Source organism: Phragmites australis, chromosome 8, assembly GCF_958298935.1.
Source record: "Phragmites australis chromosome 8, lpPhrAust1.1, whole genome shotgun sequence".
In the NCBI taxonomy this organism is placed as follows: domain Eukaryota; kingdom Viridiplantae; phylum Streptophyta; class Magnoliopsida; order Poales; family Poaceae; genus Phragmites; species Phragmites australis.
The window spans coordinates 4,717,829-4,735,807 of record NC_084928.1 but is presented as its reverse complement, the minus strand read 5'-3'; the positions used below and the strand labels follow the sequence as shown (position 1 = coordinate 4,735,807).

The 17,979-nt window shown below is 47.2% G+C and overlaps 1 protein-coding gene and 2 pseudogenes across 1 annotated transcript; 2 read left to right on the top strand and 1 right to left on the bottom strand.

Annotated features, from left to right (window-relative positions):
* Positions 1–1,639: 1,639 nt before the first annotated feature.
* Positions 1,640–3,206, bottom strand: LOC133926375 (hydroxycinnamoyltransferase 4-like). Its single transcript, XM_062372300.1, has one exon. The coding sequence runs from the start codon at positions 3,084–3,086 to the stop codon at positions 1,803–1,805; it is 1,284 nt and encodes a 427-aa protein (XP_062228284.1). The 5' UTR covers positions 3,087–3,206; the 3' UTR covers positions 1,640–1,802.
* Positions 3,207–7,433: 4,227 nt separating this feature from the next.
* On the top strand, positions 7,434–8,321 carry LOC133925789 (uncharacterized; annotated as a pseudogene).
* Positions 8,322–8,988: 667 nt separating this feature from the next.
* LOC133927546 (pentatricopeptide repeat-containing protein At3g25210, mitochondrial-like) lies at positions 8,989–10,508 on the top strand (annotated as a pseudogene).
* Positions 10,509–17,979: the final 7,471 nt, after the last annotated feature.

The following is a 17,979-nucleotide window of genomic DNA, read 5'->3' as shown; positions in this document are numbered from 1 at the left end:
ATTGGGTATTCAGTATTAAAAAAAATGTTTAATCCAAAATACGAGAAGTTCATATAGCGTAAATTTTAAAGTATAAATTGTTCGTAGTAGAGAAGTTTCAACTAATTAAAAAAAATTACAAAGTATTTAAAGAAAATTACAATTTAACTTTATGTTCCTTTATGGATTGGAAGCATTTAATGATGTCACTATCCTTAACTTGCATAAAAAATTCACGCTCAACTGCTGATTACCGAACTGGGCAGCACAACATAAAGATCATAAATACCTGATGTTTGTTGCTATGTGGGCTCTTTTCAGTTAGGGAAAAATACAAACCCCCAAAATCACTTGAATTTTAACTTTCCCCTCCAAAAATTGTTTTGTTGAAAAAAAAAAGCCCCCAAAAGTTTGATTTTGTTGCAAAAATACGCCCAAAAATTTAAAAAATTTAAAAAAATCACAAAAAATTCTAAAAAAAACTAGAGACAATTATAAGACCTTTTGTGAAATTTATTTTCAAAAATAATATCCTTTACATCATATTATATGGAGAGTAAGTTTGAAAAAAAAAGAAAAACGTGCAACTCATTTATTAATTCGAGTTAAATGCATAATTAATTATTTACTAATCCAAAAATTATGAAACAAAATTTTTTAGTCTTCTTACATGATCCTCTATCTTGTAAAAATACATAAAATCTTAAAATAGTTATTGTAACGTACAGGATTGAGTAAATGTGTTGCAGATAGATTAATTCATAACTAATCCATAACACCCCAAAATTAGTGAAACCACTTTTATTAGTTTACTAAAACAATTAGTTTACGATTTGCTGAGTGATCTGATGGATTGAAACAGAAAAGATATATATACGTAAGTATAGGTGCTATATACTCAATTTTTTTGCAAAAAAGTTGGGTATTCAATTGAATACCCATGCATCATGGTGGGTCCGCCCATGATTCTTCGGTCATTCAATTTTGAGATCTGCGGTTTGGATTAGATCTAAACCTTATACTAACCAACATATCAAATGTTATTGGGGCTCTAACACCCGAATTTTTGTTACACTATCATTACTCAAAAATTACACAAAATTTGACTGCACAAAGTAACTGTAAATCTGATATAAATAATTGTAATTAAGGTATAAACAAAAATTTAGGCAGGGGCAGAGGCAGGGGGGCCAAGCAGGGGCCACCCCCCCCCCCCCCTCCAACGATCTTGTTCGTTCAAGGGATCAGGTAATCACTAGCTAATCTGTAGTAGTTTGCTAGCACACGGCTGGCCCCCTCATCCTCATGAAGAGAAAGAAAATAAGTGATTATTATCTACTATCTGTTGGGTAGTTAGAGAGCTAATTTAATTTAATTGACATGTAGCTTTCTTCTATCTTTTCTCATGTTCTGTATTCCATGCTATTTTGAACAAAAAAACATGTGTCTAGTTTTCTTCTGTATCACCAAACATATATCCCTATGCTTTTGGTATCATCAAACTTATACATCTACGAGTTATACTAGGATCTCTAAAAAAATATCTATCCCTATGCTTTTGGTATCTAAGTGTTTCAAAAATTTGTAACCGGTACTCGATATTGACGATGCATGCATAAGTTCCAAGCTTCTACTAATTGATTGATGCCGACTCAAGTGATATCACAGGGCTATTAACATTTGTTGCAACCAATTCACGTGGTACTCCGATTCATGCCAAATGTAGTGATGTGACATGTTTTTATGATAGCTTAAAGTATGCAAATCTTCCCCACCGACCTACAACATATGCACGGCTGTGCATGTGCTACTAGCTAGCCTACCTACATCAGCAGACGCGCCAGCTCCTCGGTGAACACCTTCCTGAACTCCGGCATGCTCTCGGGCTCCAGCGACAGCGCGAGTGCAACGGCGCCATCCTTCCCTGGGGCTTGCATCACGTACACGAAGCCACTGTAGTACATGAGCGCCGGCCCCATGAACACCGGCGCGCCCCACCCGAAGTCGGAGTCGTGCAGGGACATGCCCATCCAGCTGATGGCCCGGAGGTGCGCCCGCGAGATGCCGCTCCTCGGCAGGTTCATGGCGTCCACGCCCTCCAGGTAGTCCACCAGCGACCGCGCGTAGTCGTCACCCTGGCTCGTCGCCGCGAGCGCCCGGCGCGCGGCGTAGCCCACGGGGTTGGCCACCACCTCCCCGACCGTGGCCAGTGTTGACGTGCGGATCACCGCGTTTCCGAAGTAGCCCGGGGGGAGCGGCGGAGCCAGGCGCGCGCGCATGTCGATCATGGAGAACAGGCGCGTCTCTGCGTCCGGCGGCAGCGACCGTGCGCGGCACGCACACTGCCACACGAGCGCGACCACAGCGCGGAACGTGGACGCCCCCGCGCACCGCGCCTTGAGCGCGGTCACCTGTGCTTTGGTCAGCGTGATGATAGCGCTCTCGTAGGTGGATCCGGTGACCGCGTGCACGGGCGCCGGCTCGGGCTTGTACTCCGGGTGGTCGTAGAGCACCGTGCGTGTCGGTCGCGCGCTGAGAAGCCTGTGGTCAAAGCTGGGCGGCAAGGGCTCGTCCCCGGTGGAGCCGCGGGCGATGCTCGCCCACGTCTCTACGAAGTGCGCCGCGCTCCTCGCATCGACGACCGAGTGGTGCAGGGCCAGGCCGAGCACGACGCCGCCGCACCGCAGGTACGTGACCTGCACAAACAGCAGAGCGCACGGCGGGTTCGGCGCCGGCGTCGCGGGCACGAACAGGTCCCGCATCTCGTTGCACGGAACAAACTCGTTCTTCAGGTTCTCGAGCACGTAGTCCGACCGTGCAGTCACGAAGACCGCGCCCTCCCCCGTGCAGTCGATCTGGACGCGCCCGTCGTCGTCGAGCCCGAGGCGGCCGGCGAGTGGGTAGAACGCCACCAGCGCCCTCGCGAGGCTGTCCTTGACAGCGTCGGCTTCGAAGAATCCCGGCTTGCCGTCCGCCCGGTAGAAGTAGACCGTGGGCGTGTACCCGCGGCGCGCGGCCAGGTCGAGGTTGGATAGCCAGACGGCGCCCGCCGGCGTCTCCTCGGCGGGGACGACCACCTCCGATGACAACACCTCCACTGTGGCCATGGGCACGTCGCGCGCTCTTGCCTACGGTGGATTTGCGGCCTGCGTGCGTGCTTCCTCGCGTGTTGCAGGCGGTTGTATTTCTATTTTTTGCTGCGTTGCGGATTTGTGATGGAATCTGCGAGCTTTTGCTGGGTTATATAGAAGAGGAGGTGCATGCATGGCGGGCACGCGGTTTGTGGCTTGGCATGGTACATGTGCTCAACACTTTCCCGCGCCTAAAACTCTTGACTCGGTTGACTGCGGTAAAGGCAATGGAGAGGAGACTGGAAGGCCGTATGACTGGAGCTGCAGCCAGACTGAAAGGAGAGCCGGAGCATGATTTCTTTTTCACACCACTAATGGATCGATCGGACGATGAACAACGTTGGATGATGGCAGGGGTTAAGGGAGAGGTTGATTTGGAGGGTTTCCTTCGTCGCTAGACTAAGAAGAAGTTCTAGAAAGGGAGGCTAGCTCGACGGAGGAGGAGGGTGTGGGGTGGAGCGGCGGGATGCTGCTAACCGCGGGTGATGGAGAACTGTCAGTGGGTGATGATAGGGTGGGTGTGAGCAGAGATGGTCCAGCGGAGATGGTGGAGGTAGGCGGTAGGTGGGGCAAGTTGTGTTGGCTCGAGCAAGAAGACGAATGGTGCAGGGTGAACGAAAGGCAGAAGAAAGAACAACATTCGTCGGATGAAGATTGAAGCACTTACATTCATCGAGAGATAGTTACTTTATTTTCATGTATTTGAAATATAGCAACACTCTTTTTTTTTCATAGATCAACTATATATTCTTATAGAGATTCGTACCGAGATGAGAGGACATTTTATTTTCCGAAACCTTAGATGCATCGTGCTGCATGCATGTGTGCAGTTATGCACGTTGCAGCTGGTGACCACTAGTAAAAAACTGCCCCCACCACCAAGAATTAGCATTTCAAACAAACAAAGAAGGCAGACATCGTGAAACAGGTGATCGCCGGTCAAAATTAGCCCAAGATGCGTGAAGACAAATAAAAGTCCCACGCGCATCTCAAAACATGGCAAGTAAGCTATTCAAATAGGATATGGGCAGCAACACGTAAAATGCTGTCAAGGCATGTAAAATGCTGTCAGAACACTCTGTATTATACTACCTTTGGTCGAAGAATCAGTACCGTTCAAGCTAAGCACAGGTTCCTTCTTCAGACTGACACCTTGGACGGTTGGTCGAGGGCAGTCTCTAAACGAGAGGGCTTACCTCAGCTCACGTAAAGTGTACGTTCTGTATGGAAATTGGAACTACCAACTATGTTTTGGTGTTCTTGTAGTGTTGTTTTGAGCATGGACTTCAATTTTGTTCTATAATTTTTTTGTTTACCGATAGAAAGATCAAAATTTTTGAAATTTTGTTAAAATTTTAATCAATTTTTGTCCTCTGCTACGTGGATCCCATATATCAGTAAAAAAAAATCTATAATTAGATATTTGGTTTCCCTCTGAAATTCATAAAATTTTAGCGAAATTTCAACAGAATTTTAATACCTATCTTTGAGAATATCTGGTGAGATAAATCACACTATCACAGCGGTGATCTCCTTCTCCCTTCCATATCCTTGTACGCTTGACCTTACGAATTTATGCTAGCAGTATAAATTCATGCTCCGAGGAAACATGGAAATATTAATTTCCCACAAAAGTGCATTACTGCATTTCATAACGTTAATTTGTGTTTTGCGAGATTCATGTGATTCACCTTATCTATACTCCTATAAAATGCATAAGTATTAGCAGATCCGATCGGTCTACACTATGCATCCGAGTTGATCAAATATTTATTGTGCAAAGTTAAATCCGTTCCTCTTTTCAAAGATACATTTATCTCTCATTATTTGTCTTCCAAACCTAGACGTCTAATATTTACCTTACATACATTTAAAAATGCATTCCATCTCTCATTATTTGACTTGTATACCTAGACGTCCAATATTTGTCTTATATACATTCATCGTTGGATTTTTTCTAGAGGGTGTGACACCTCCCATACTTTACCTATAACTTCAGGTTTCTTCAGATGTTGTGTCGCCTCCCTCACTTCACCTATAATGCCAGCTTTATGAAGAGGGTGCACCGTCGTCTTCACGTTGCCTCCACCGTCGTTTAACACGGAGATCATATCTATCACACTATCTTTACACTAAGGTATTATACGAGAATTATTTTTATCCCCTCGCAAATCGGTTACCATCTTAATCCTCCTCACAACGTTACTACAGACGGCCAACTCTAGATGATAAGATCTCATTCGCCCTTCTGTCCAGGTACTCATCATTATTATGTATATGATCATATTATGATTTTTTTTATATATAAACCTCTCTTTTATTTTTATTTTTTTATTTTTTTCGAATTGATATATATTAAATTGATTCCACGTATTCATTTGCTGGTTCAATCAAAGTGCATTACTTCATTTCCAGTGAACAAAGCAAAACAGAACCACGTGACAGACTATGAGGCCGGAACTTTCCCTTTTTCTAAAACAAAAATTCTTGCATGCGCGTATGGATCCGATGCACTGAGGTGAGCAGACAGCCAAAAAGGAATGGAACGAAATTTCTAAGAGACTGCAGGACAATTAAAATTTGACCAATCTGCAGTGCTACTTGGGTATCACGTTTTGGTTGGTGGCACAGGCATGCCCTACTGCTGGCTTCTACGTTGACTTATCACTAAAGACATCGTCTACCGAACTGACGAAAAACGTTTAGTTTTATAAATTTTCTTATATATATAAAAATAATCCTAAAGACTAAATTCCGAGCGTGCATGCTCTTGTCGTGCGGCATGCATGCTCGCATCAGCCGTTCATTGAGCACCAGATGTTATTGGCTCATGTGCAAATTGAAACAATTTGCTTTTTGGATTTTCTAGATTGTTTGGGTGCGCCTCTCTTCCTTGCTGCATTGTCCTGCTAGTCTTTGTTAGGATTACTAAAAATGAAAAAGATGATAAGATGAAATGCTTTTTCATAACATATGAAATGCTTTTCTATAGTATATAAAATACTTTTTTCAATGCATAGGATTTTTGCCTATGGACATAGAAATTCGCTTGTTTTCAGGTGTTGTCGCAGGCACGCTCTGCGTGCAGATGTCAATTTGCCCTGATTAGAAAAATAATTAATTAAGTATTTTTCTAATTAAGGGTGTGCATGCTATCCGCTTATAGCATGCACGGCCAGTATTTAGTCATGTCCAAAAATAATTATTCGTTTCTTCAGCGAGCCATGTCACACTCACACACCGGAGTCAGTCAAAGTGTGCTTTGCTTGATTGGAAGCGAACCATTGTCACACAAACAAGCTAATGATCGTCCCGCCGGCTCTCACCAACCCCTGGATCTTGAAATTTTGGCGCGCCTAGATGCAGACAATTTTGGCTTGCTTGCCGGGCAGTGACAGCAGTGATGCCGTCATCGCCACGCCTTGCTCACACACGTACACACATGAGCTAGCTAGCATAAAAACGTGAATGGTTGGTCTAAGTTCTTGGGACGGGTCAGCTCATCCAGCATATTAAGAAATATGAGCTATTTCTTTCGGTTGGATGACAACATTCGCTCTCTGTCCACGAACCAAACATCCGAGGCTAAAAACCTAGACGGGATCATCCCATCTACTTGAATAAGATGGTACAAAAGTGATACGGAATTTGAAAATATTCCCTTAATATTCTATACACCTCAGTTAAGAAAATTGGTTCATCCATCACGTACAGTTCCTATCAACTCCACTAATTACTTATAATTAGTAATAATTAGTGGCTATCAGTGATTATTATAAAAATTTAGTTAAATATTAGTTACATTATATGTTATTAACCCTAACTAATTATTATTGTGGATATTTGATGATAGTTATTGATAATTTAAGTTATGATTAATACTAATTATCATAATTTATTAATAATAAAAAATATAAAAATTATTATTTTGTAAAATAATTAAATTATACATAGATATAATATATAGTTTTTAAACAACTAAATATATTCTCATATCATCTAATACATCCAACCAAATATATTCTTATATCATCACATACATCTAATCAAACAATATATATACATATATATACATCACCTCATCCAGAACCATCGCATCCCTCCGGAAACCATCGCATTCTATTCAATCGCGTTCAGCCAACGAGAAATTACGGACGTGTTTGGTTAGAACCCTGGCAGACAACTTATTCAACCACACGTGTCCGAAATCGAACGCCTGCCAAACCCTACCTGCCACGAACCAAACGCACGCGAACAGGAGCGTCCGCCACGTAACAGGGGCTGCGGGAGACGGGGAGACCTACCCAGTGGCGGCGGCGGCGGATGGAGTAGGGCGACGAGTGGCTGGCCCCTGACAAGCTGCAGCACGTGCTCGCCTGCCTCCTCATCTCCCTGTGCGCCGCCGCGCTCGCCGGACGCAGCGGCCGGCCCGGCCTCCGCCGCCGCGCCGTGGCCGTCGGCTCCGCGGCCTCGCTCGCCGCCGGCGCCGCCAAGGAGGCCGCCGACGAGGCCGGGCTCTTCGGGTCCTCCGGCGCCTCGCCCAAGGACGCCGCCGCCGACCTCCTGGGCGTCGCGGCCGCCGCGCTCGTCGTCGCCCTGATTCGCCGCGCTCGGCGGCGGCGGCGCCACGAGAAGAAGGGGCGCGACGCCGACGAGAGCGACGGCGTCTCCATGGTGTGAGGGCAAGAGCCACGGCGCAGCGCAAATGCTTCGATCTATTAGCTTTCATTTCTTCGTGGAGCGTCACGTCACAGGCAAGATCGATGCAGTAACAAAGTTTGATCCGAGGAATGGAACAAGTTTCTTTTGCTTCATCTCGTCGATCTGTTCCCGCCGATTAGGTGCAGGAGAACAATACCTTATTATGGTTGGATCTAGGCGGCAAAATTTAATTGAATTCCGGCACTCCATCGAGCTAAATCCATTCCTTGAATCAAACTGATGCTTTGCTTCCACATTTGACGACTACTTGACCACCGCTCTACTAGCGCCAGTGGCCAAATCAGGTGGCCGTTCGTCTTGAATGGAAGACTGGAAGTGGCAGGTGAACCACTGAATCATCAACCACTATACCGGTGACTAGCTGGCCATCTACTGAACTCAGCGGGAAGCCTAGGAAAATAGAACATCACGAATTTGCTCTGTGAGTTAGCATGAGCTCAGCAATCATAAAACTGAGTGTACGATACGTGGGTCACGGCGCTAAAAAGGTCTGGCTTATCACAGTCGTGATAGTGTATTAAACAGTTACCTAAAAATTTATAATGTGATTAACTTCAGATTTGACAAATTTAAACGTGAATCAAACAGCCCCAAAGGCACATCTTTTCTTAGATAACGGATGCCAAGCATTTCCCATGTCTTGCTTTGTTATTCATTCACTCCACCAACTGCTCACCATCCATTATACGATGGAGATTGAGTGCCCAGGAGCACGGAGCACGGAGCACCATCCATTATCCAATTGTTCAAGACATGCACCGTCCCAGCAAGCTGTCATGGACTCGTAGCAGGTAGTTGGTTCAAAAGGCCAGTACTAGTCCCAGCACCAGTTTCAACAGCCAGCTCGAGCAGACCAGTAGTTTTTTTTTTTTTTTGAGAGGAGCGAACCAGTAACTGGACCGCACCATACGGTGAAGAGCCCAATTGCAAGAAGTCAGCCCAGTGGAGCCGAGCGAACCAACCCGCCGTGTAACAAAACGTCGGGCCGAGCTGTGCCACAGCTCACACGCAGGTCCCCAATTCGACCCACTTCTGCCCCACGCCCGAGGATCAGGCCCACGGCGAGACGACGCCGAGGAACGCACAGGTTCTGAGCCCACCTTCCACCCAGCCGGGACGCTTCGCAGCTCACGTCCACAGGCCGCCACGCGAGGCCATGCTCGTCGCTCCGAGCCTTGTGACGTCCAGTGAAACAGACACGGTGCGGACCAAGACGGCCGAGGCCACCATGGCGCTGCTTGCCGCCGGCGCCGCGCGCCGCCTCCGCCTCCTGCACCCCCGCCGCCATCTCCTCCGAACCCGACCCCGACCTAGCTCTCGCGCTCTTCCGCTGGGCTGCGCTCCGCCCGGGGTTCCGCCACGCGCCGGACTCCTACCTCACCGCAGCCTCGTCCGGCCGCCGCCGCCATCCCCTCCAAACCCGACCCCGACCTCGCCCTCGCGCTCTTCCGCTTGGCTGCGCTCCGCTCGGGGTTCCGCCACGCGCCGGACTCCTACCTCGCCGCCCTCACCGCTGCCTCGTCCGGCCGCCGCCCCGCCGACGCGGAGGCCCTCGTCCACGAAGTCCTCGCGGGGGCCCGCGCGCCCGATCTTCGGCTCCTCAACGCCTGCCTCCACTTCTGCTGCGCGTGCCGTAGCCTCTTCCCGCTCGCCTTCGACATGTTCAACAAGATGCGCGCCCTCCCGGCCCCCGCGGGCTACCGCCCGGACGTCGAGACCTACACGCTCCTCTCCCGCCAGATGAAGGCCTCCGGCGTGGTCCCGGACACCTTCCTGCTCAGCCTCATCATCAAGGCGTACGCGCGATGCCTTGAGATAGACGATGCACTCAAGGTGTTCCGTGAAATGCCGCTGTACGGCTGTGAGCAGAATGAGTTCACCTACGGCTACATTGTCAAGGCCATGTTCCAGAAGGGCTGGACAGACAAGGGTATGCCGTATTTTGGGCAGATGAGGGACAAAGGATTTGTGCCAAGCGGCGATGTGTACATGATCGCCGTGTCGGCGCTGGCGTTAGAGTGGAGGTTCGAGGAATCAAGACAGGTACTGTTGGATATGTTGGATAGCAAGAAGCCAGATATGATCACCTACAGAACACTGCTGGAGGAGATGTGCCGGGCTGGACGGACAGAGGAGACGATCGAGGTGCTGGATGAGCTGAAAGGGAGGAAACGAGGGCCATTGGACTAGAGGATGTATTCAAAATTGCTCGATGGGCTGCACTGGATTTCACAGCCTCATCAGGACAGTCGTCCTGTCCATGACAAGGGTTCTGATGATTGAATGATCAATAGATTGACTTGTTATTATGTGGTGGTCATGGTCATTCAAAATCAAATGAATGACAGGTTCTGGTTGAGAAGATTAATTTTATCTGCTTGGAGGATTTATAGCACGATTGATGCAAGGCCCATGGTGTAGAGAAGACCTGCAGCATGACTAATGGGAGATATGGAATCAAAATTCTTGGTTTGTTGGCATGCCTGCGGTGACTACTGTCGGGATTGTAGCTGATAAAATTTGCCAGTCAATGGCAATTTCTGAAGTAAATCCTACACGACCATTCAGAAAAGTTGTTCCAGGTATCATAATATTACCTGGTGATTATAGATGATTTCTCCTATTTTTGTTGGACTTATCCTCTCACAAACAAATCCTAAGTCCATCAGCACATCATTAACTTCTTCAACTATGTCACCACACAATTTGGCCTTCCTTTGATCCACTAAAGCTGACAATGGCAAGGAATTTGTGAATAATACTTTCTCTCAATTCTTCTCTAACCACGGCATCCTTCTTTGCCTCTCTTGTCCATATACCTCGTAGCAAAATAGCAAGGCAGAACGTGTTCTACTCACTCTTAACAACGTCACACGCGCACTTCTGTTGCACGCCAGTATGTCATCTACCTATTGGGCCGAGGCACTTGCTACGGTGACATACCTCCTCAACCGCCGTCCATCCTCCGCCATAGACCACTTTACTCCCTTTGAAAAACTTTATCGTACTTCTCCCACGTATAGTCATCTCCGCGTATTCGGGCCTCTATTATCCAAACTTGTCCTCCACCACCCCTCACAAACTCGCTCCTCAATCCACCGTGTGTGTCTTCTTAAGCTACCCTACCCCTCATAAGGGGTATCGCTGCCTTGACCTCTCCACATGATGGATCATCATATCACGACATGTTGTTTTCGACGAATCGTCATTTCCTTTTGCTAATCATGTCATAGGTCTGCCGGTTGCGCCTGCTAGCTCCTCCTTGGACTTCTTCATTGACAACCATGCTGATCGTCCAGCCGTCCCGATGCTTCGCACTGCTGCAACGGCGACATCTCTCCACTCGGAAGGTCCGGATCGCTCTGGATCTTTTGACGCCTAGCATTCCAGCAGCGTCAGACCGTTCGGCGCCCGACACCCATTTGTCGTCGAACCCTCTGGCGCCCAATCGCCTCTAGCGCATGCTCCATCCCCTCGCGATATCGAGCAAGCACGCTTTGTCCACGCGACTGCTCCATCTCCTGCAGATGTTGAACACCTGCCATCTCCTTCAACATCTGACCATGTCGTGCTACTTCCCTCCTCGAGCGCAGCTTCGCGTGCCAGCACGCCCCTAGCTGGGTCAGACGCCCCCTATTCAACCTCAGGCATGATCGGATCACGTTAAGGGTGGCAACGGGTCGGGTTGGGGCTGGGTGCAGTGAGAACACACCCGACTCGAAACCCACGACCTCAAACTTGACTCGGCCTCGAAATATCTACCATATACAAAACTCTCCCTAGCCCTAGTAGGGACTCGAGACCCATCGGAGACCCGGTGACATACTGCAGAGGCAATAGAGGAACGGGAGGGCGGCGGAGGGCTTAGGCGAGGGGACCCGGCGGCGTACTACAGAGGAGCAGGAGGGCGGCGGAGGGCACGAGCGAGGAAGAGCGGCGGCGGTGGACGGGCGCGGGCGAGGCTAGGCGGCGTCAGTGGACGAGTGGGCGAGGCGAGGTGGCGCCGAGGAACAGGCTAGCAAGGCGGAGCAGCGGAGGGCACGGCAGTGCAACAGCGGAGCGCGCGTGGGCGAGACGGCGTGGACGAGTGAAGGGATTGGAGGGCTACGGGCGAGGCGGAGCGAACGGGCGAAGGTCGTGCGAATGAGGTGGTCGTGCAGGCCTGCAGGGGGAGTTGGGGAGAGGCTGTTTGGTTGGGCCATTTTTTAGGCCGCCTTTAGGGCCAACGGGGAATCCGCGGGTGCAATATTTGCCCTGGCCCCGACCTGATAGCCCCGCAGGTCCATTTTACCACTCGAACCCGCCTCCGTCGGGTTTGAAACCCGCGGGGACCCGACCTGACGGGGCAAATTGCCATCCTTAGGACCATGCATGACAATTCTAGCACTAGTTGTGGTAAGACCTGCTGGGCCAACTGTGCATGCGGCTGCTCCAAACACGCTTGTCGCATAGCTGAACGTGTTAGGCAAACCAGTGCAACTGCCTGCCCCTGGTCCTCATCCGATGATCACACGAGTAGCTGCCAGAATTGTGAATCCCATTCAACGCCTGAACCTCTCCGCTATCCACACCCAACCTTTAGCGATCCCGACAAATTATTGAAGCGCCCTCACCGACCAAAATTGGCGCACGGCAATGACGAAAGAATATAAGGCCCTCGTCAACAACAACACATGGATTATCATTCCTCATCCAACTGGTGCTAATGTCATGCCGGGTAAGTGAATCTACAAGCAAAAATTCCACTCTGACGGCACTCGCGCATGTCACAAAGCGCGATGGGTGGTCTGTGGATACTCCCAACAACACGTCATCAACTACAACAAAGACATTCAGCCCGGTGGTCAAGCCGTCAACGGTTCGTGTTGTGCTAAGCATTGCAGCTTCGCGATCGTGGCTGATCCACCAGCTCGATGTCAAGAATGCATTCTTGCATGGCAATATTGAGGAGACCATCTACTGCTAGCAGCCCTCTGGCTTCGTTTATCCTTCTGCCCCAGATCATGTCTGCCTACTTCAGAAGTCGCTCTACGGTCTCAAATAGGCTCCTCATGCCTGGTACTAGTGATTCGCCGCCTATATTCGTCGCTTTGGGTTCATCGCCTTGACGTCAGACGTGTCTCTCTTTGTTCTCAAAGATGGAGATGACATAGCATACTCGCTACTTTATGTGGAGCGATTCACCACCTATATTCGTCGCTTTGGGTTCATCGGCTCGACGTCAGACACATCTCTCTTTGTTCTCAAAGATGGAGATGACATAGCATACTTGCTACTCTATGTGGACAACATCATTCTCACATCATCTTCTGGTCCTCTACTTTAGAGGCTGACTTGGCTCATGCACTCCAAGTTTGTCATGATCAACCTTGGCAATCTCCACTTCTTCCTCGGGATCTTTGTCAAGTGTGTCTCCTCGGGACTCTTCCTCTCATAGCGCCAATACGCTTTGGATCTTCTCCAACATGTCGGCATGGTCGAGTGTTAGTCCACCTTGACACTAGTTGACACTCGAGCTAAGCTATTTGCCATGGACGGATTACCTGTGTCTGATCCCTCCGAATACCGGAGTCTCGTTGGGGCCCTTCAGTACTTGACCCTCACACGGTTTGACCTAGCCTATGCGTTTCAGCGAACTTGTCTATTTATGCATGATCCGTGAGAACCTCATCTTGCGCTACATCAAGGGCACCATCGACGTCGGTCTTCACATTGGTACCTCTCAAGTAACATCCCTCATTGCATACTCGAATGCGGACTAGGTCGGTTGCCCTGATTCTCAGCGTTCAACATCAGGCTACTACATCTACCTTGGCGACAACCTCATGTCTTGGTCCTCCAAACGCCAAACCACCATGTCTCATTTTAGTGCGGAGGTTGAGTATCGTGTTGTTGCGCATGCTATTGCAGAGTGCTGCTGGTTACACTAACTCCTTCAAGAGATGCACGTCTCTCTCGCTTCAGCCACTCTGGTGTACTATGACAATGTGAGTAATGTTTACATGTCCTCCAATCCGGTCTAACACAGGCGCACGAAGCACATTGAGATCAACATCCACTTCGTCCGCGAGAAGGTGTCACTCGGCCACGTTCGAGTCCTTCACATGCCCTTCTCGCACCAATTTGCGGACATCATGACCAAGGGCATACCTGTCCAGTTGTTTACTAAGTTTCGGCCCAGTCTTTGCGTTTGGTTTCCTCCCGATGCGACTACAGGCGGGTATTAGCAGCAATATCTTGTACAACTATAGCTTTCCTTTTCTACCTCCTCTAATTGAGGATCACTGTACATGATTGTTGCCTGATTATTTGCCATCTTGGCTATAATAGAGATGCACCCTAGCCTCTCGATGAGTGTGGTGTTTTACGCAATTTTCCATCTCTCTATAGGTTGCTTATGCTATCCAAACAAGACCTTCGCGGCTCCTCATAAACTTGCGCCGCACTCTATTGCTTGCGTCTTTCTGGGCTATCCACCAGACTCAAAAGGCTATTGGTGCTATGATCCTATGTCGCGCTGTGTACTGACATCTCGCCACCTCTATTTTGACAAAGTGATTTCCCCTTCCAACAGGTACAGGCACCACCATCCACTACTCATCGAGTGGATTCACCAACGAAGCTAGTGCCGGTTGTTGTGCCCACAACAACAACGGTGCCTCTATTGTCTTATCCGATGAACGACACAGCTCAGTTGTGCCTTAGATGACCGCTCTAGTACTTCAACATGCTCTTGACCCATTGGCCTCATCGCTGACTTCATCGTCTCGTGCTACATCAGCATCGCCGACTCCCGTCACCACATCCTCCGATGCTCCTATACCATCATGTGGTCTGTCACCCATCCTATGATGACTAGATCCAAGGCTAGTATCACAATGCCGAACCCACGCTACCGTAACCATGCGACTGCAACTATAGAGGTGTTCATCCCATGCTCCGTGCGTGAGGCACTCTGTGATCCCAAGTGGTTCGCCGCAATGAAGGAAGAGTTTGTGGCCCTTCAAGCCAATCATACCTAGTTGCTCGTTCCACAGCCGCATGGTGCTCAACGCGCGGGCTTCGACTTCGACCAAAAGTTGTCTCCAGTCATCAAGCCAACAACCATCCGACTTGTGCATCAACCTTCTGCTTCTCGACAGTGGCCTGTCCACCAGCTTGATGTGAATTACACATTTCTTCATGGCAAATTGGTTAAACATGTATACTGCCACCAGCCCACTGGGTTCGTCGAAGCCTCCAAGATAAACTATGTTTGTCTTCTGTCAAAGTCGTTCTACGGCTTGAAGCAAGCGACCAGAGCCTGGTTTCTGCACTTTACCGGTCATCTAAGCACTCTCGGTCTCCACCCAACTGGCTCTGACTCATCCCTGTTCGTGTACAAGCAGGACCACTGCCATTTCTTTCTGAGGGCGAAGTGCGAGAGGTCGATCGGTGGGCAGAGAGGTTAATCTTGCTACTTCGTTTAGTCTGTCTGGTTGATGTGAATTTATCATGGATTCTATGTATGGTTAGTCTATAACCATCATGCGAATTTGGTTGGTATGCCACCATCATGTGTGTGAATTTGGCTGTGTTATGTAGAGGAGGCGCTTCGTGGAAGAGCGAGCAGTGCTCCCATGTTCATTGCATGTCAAAGTTGGAATTATGCCACTTCAATTCAATTCGAAGTATCATATTCAGGAACAGTAGCTGGATAGCTTGAGCAATTCAGCGGCTAGCTATTTTATTGATATGCATTTAGAACTTGTTTTTTTAAACGGCGTTATCTGGGCGAACGAATATCTTACACCTAAGGTACGTTGGTCTTGTATTGGAAGCTGTAGGAATAGTTGCTTTGGGCGTGTACAATAAGGTGATATCAGTTATTTAGAAAAAAAAGTTATCTAGGATTTTATTTGACGTGGAGGAAAGAAAAATATCAGGCAACCACTATTATACGGTCTAAAATATCAGGCAACCACTATTATAGACAATATTTTCTCTATTATATGAATACTGTTTGTTATTTATTATCTCAACTTTTCATGTATCATTTAACAATTAGATGTTATTTAGATTACTTGTAGCTAATTTATATGATAGCTTATCTATTATATTATGTCTATATGACATAAAATCGTATTACAGATAGCAGCCTTCTGTATCACCGTCCTAGTCTCTAGCGCTCGATAGCTAGCACCTCGGGAGTTAGTTACCTCAGTGAACTGTTGTACAACGTGTATAAATATACCTGATGAGATGAGTAATACAATTCATTCCATCTCAATCCTTCTTCAAAAGCCATAAACACAAACAGTTATCCTCAAGATGAATGATTGTTCTCACACCTGTTGGTACTACGTCTAACTTCCTTTTTGTTAGCTAGGCAAAATCCATATTCGCTGTAGTGCACGTAGTCGACATAGCATGTGCCTGTAACCGCACAAAACAGCTCCGTGATGAGACCCAGAAATCCGCCCACATCTGTGGCATGTACGTCTATACTGCTTACCACCCACCATGGATGAGCTATCAAGAACACTGGCTGCTGCACGGCTGTACCAAGCCATGGCCCGATTCTCCCTGGTTGTTGCGCCCACTTCGCAGCATCACCCTTCACCATATAGAAGCATCGAGGTCCTAACTCATGTTTTAATGGTTTAATTACGACAGTTGGACTATCATGACTGAATGCTTGAATGGTGATGATAGTCAGCAAAAATGACATTCTTCTATGGTATCAAGATCCTAGTTTGTGCAGTGTCCGATGTTGTAAATAGCAAACTAGTCAGCGTATGGACACAAGAAACTAATCAATCGTTACCCATGTGTGTCAAAAATAATGCATCTTGGCAAACATATCTGTGGTGCACATGATGGAGTATATCTGCAGTGCAGACATGTGCAGCCTCAACCATCAGATCCAAAACGGGCACGGGATTCAGGCGCGTGCTCCCACCTACCCCACTCATGCGTTTTGCAAAAGCTTGCGGTAGTTTCATGATGTGTGACAGGATGTGCTCCAGTGTTGTATGAAACTATGGACTGTGTATTTGCTTTGCTTTGCTTTGTGAATGAAAGCATGGATAAAAGGAAGAATCTCTTGGTGTGGTGCTCTTGTGTGGTGGTAGAGGCGCTTTGTGAATGAAAGCATGGATAAAGGAAAAACATCTTGGTATGATGGTAAAGGCCCGATATTACGATTCCACCCACCATGTATTGGATGTGGTGTGTGCCTATGGACTGTGTATGAAACTAAGAACTGTGTATTTGCTTTGCTTTGTGAATGAAAGCATGGACAAAGGAAGAACCTCTTAGTGTGGTGGTAGAGACGCTTTGTGAATGAAAACATGGATAAAGGAAGAACATATTGGTATGGTGGTAAATGCGCGATGTTACGATTCCACCCACCATGTTTAAATCTCGATGTCTAATATTTACGCACACATAAGTACTTTTAGCGGTATATTTATAGACGTGTGATAGAGCCGCACTCGTATGTATTAGGTGTGGTGTGTGCCTAGTAGTGCGTGTGCGTCCTTTTGTAATAGAAAAAAAAAGATAATTGCAAAGAAACTATTACTTTTGGTGTTATTGTAAGTTTGCCACCAAAAATTTACAAAAATGCTATTAAAATTGTCATTCGAGTGACATCCTTATAAAAAATAAAAAATCAAGGAGGTATTTGCAAATGCCAAAAAAAAAGCATGAACATGAAGGTGCTTTCTGAAATTGGCAGACCAATGGAAGCTTTCATTGGATGGAGTCCCCAATAGAATCATTTCTACCCGGAATTCCGAGATTAGTTCAAGGCCAGCTCAACTTTATTAGATTATGTAATGCTTTGCTCCAAACGTACTAAGGATAAACCAAAAATCGGACACCGAATGTTGAATGTATCATACAAAAATAACTGTGGCAATAAATTTTCATAACGTCTGAAACATTACATTTGAATATATGAAATATTGAAGATTAAAAAATATAGAAATTATCTTAAATGGATAATTTTTTCGGATCCAAATCTGTGTGCTATTTTGATGCATGAATTGAGTGCAATAAACGAAAATAACTTCTGCAACAAATTTCTATTACGTCTGAAGCATTGAAGATACGAAATATAAGATTTAACTCACTTAAATAATTTTTTTTTCAGATCTATATG

Coding starts and splice junctions, on each gene's coding strand:
- LOC133926375 (XM_062372300.1), bottom strand. CDS start 3,086: ATGGCCACAGTGGAGGTGTTGTCATCGGAGGTGGTCGTCCCCGCCGAG.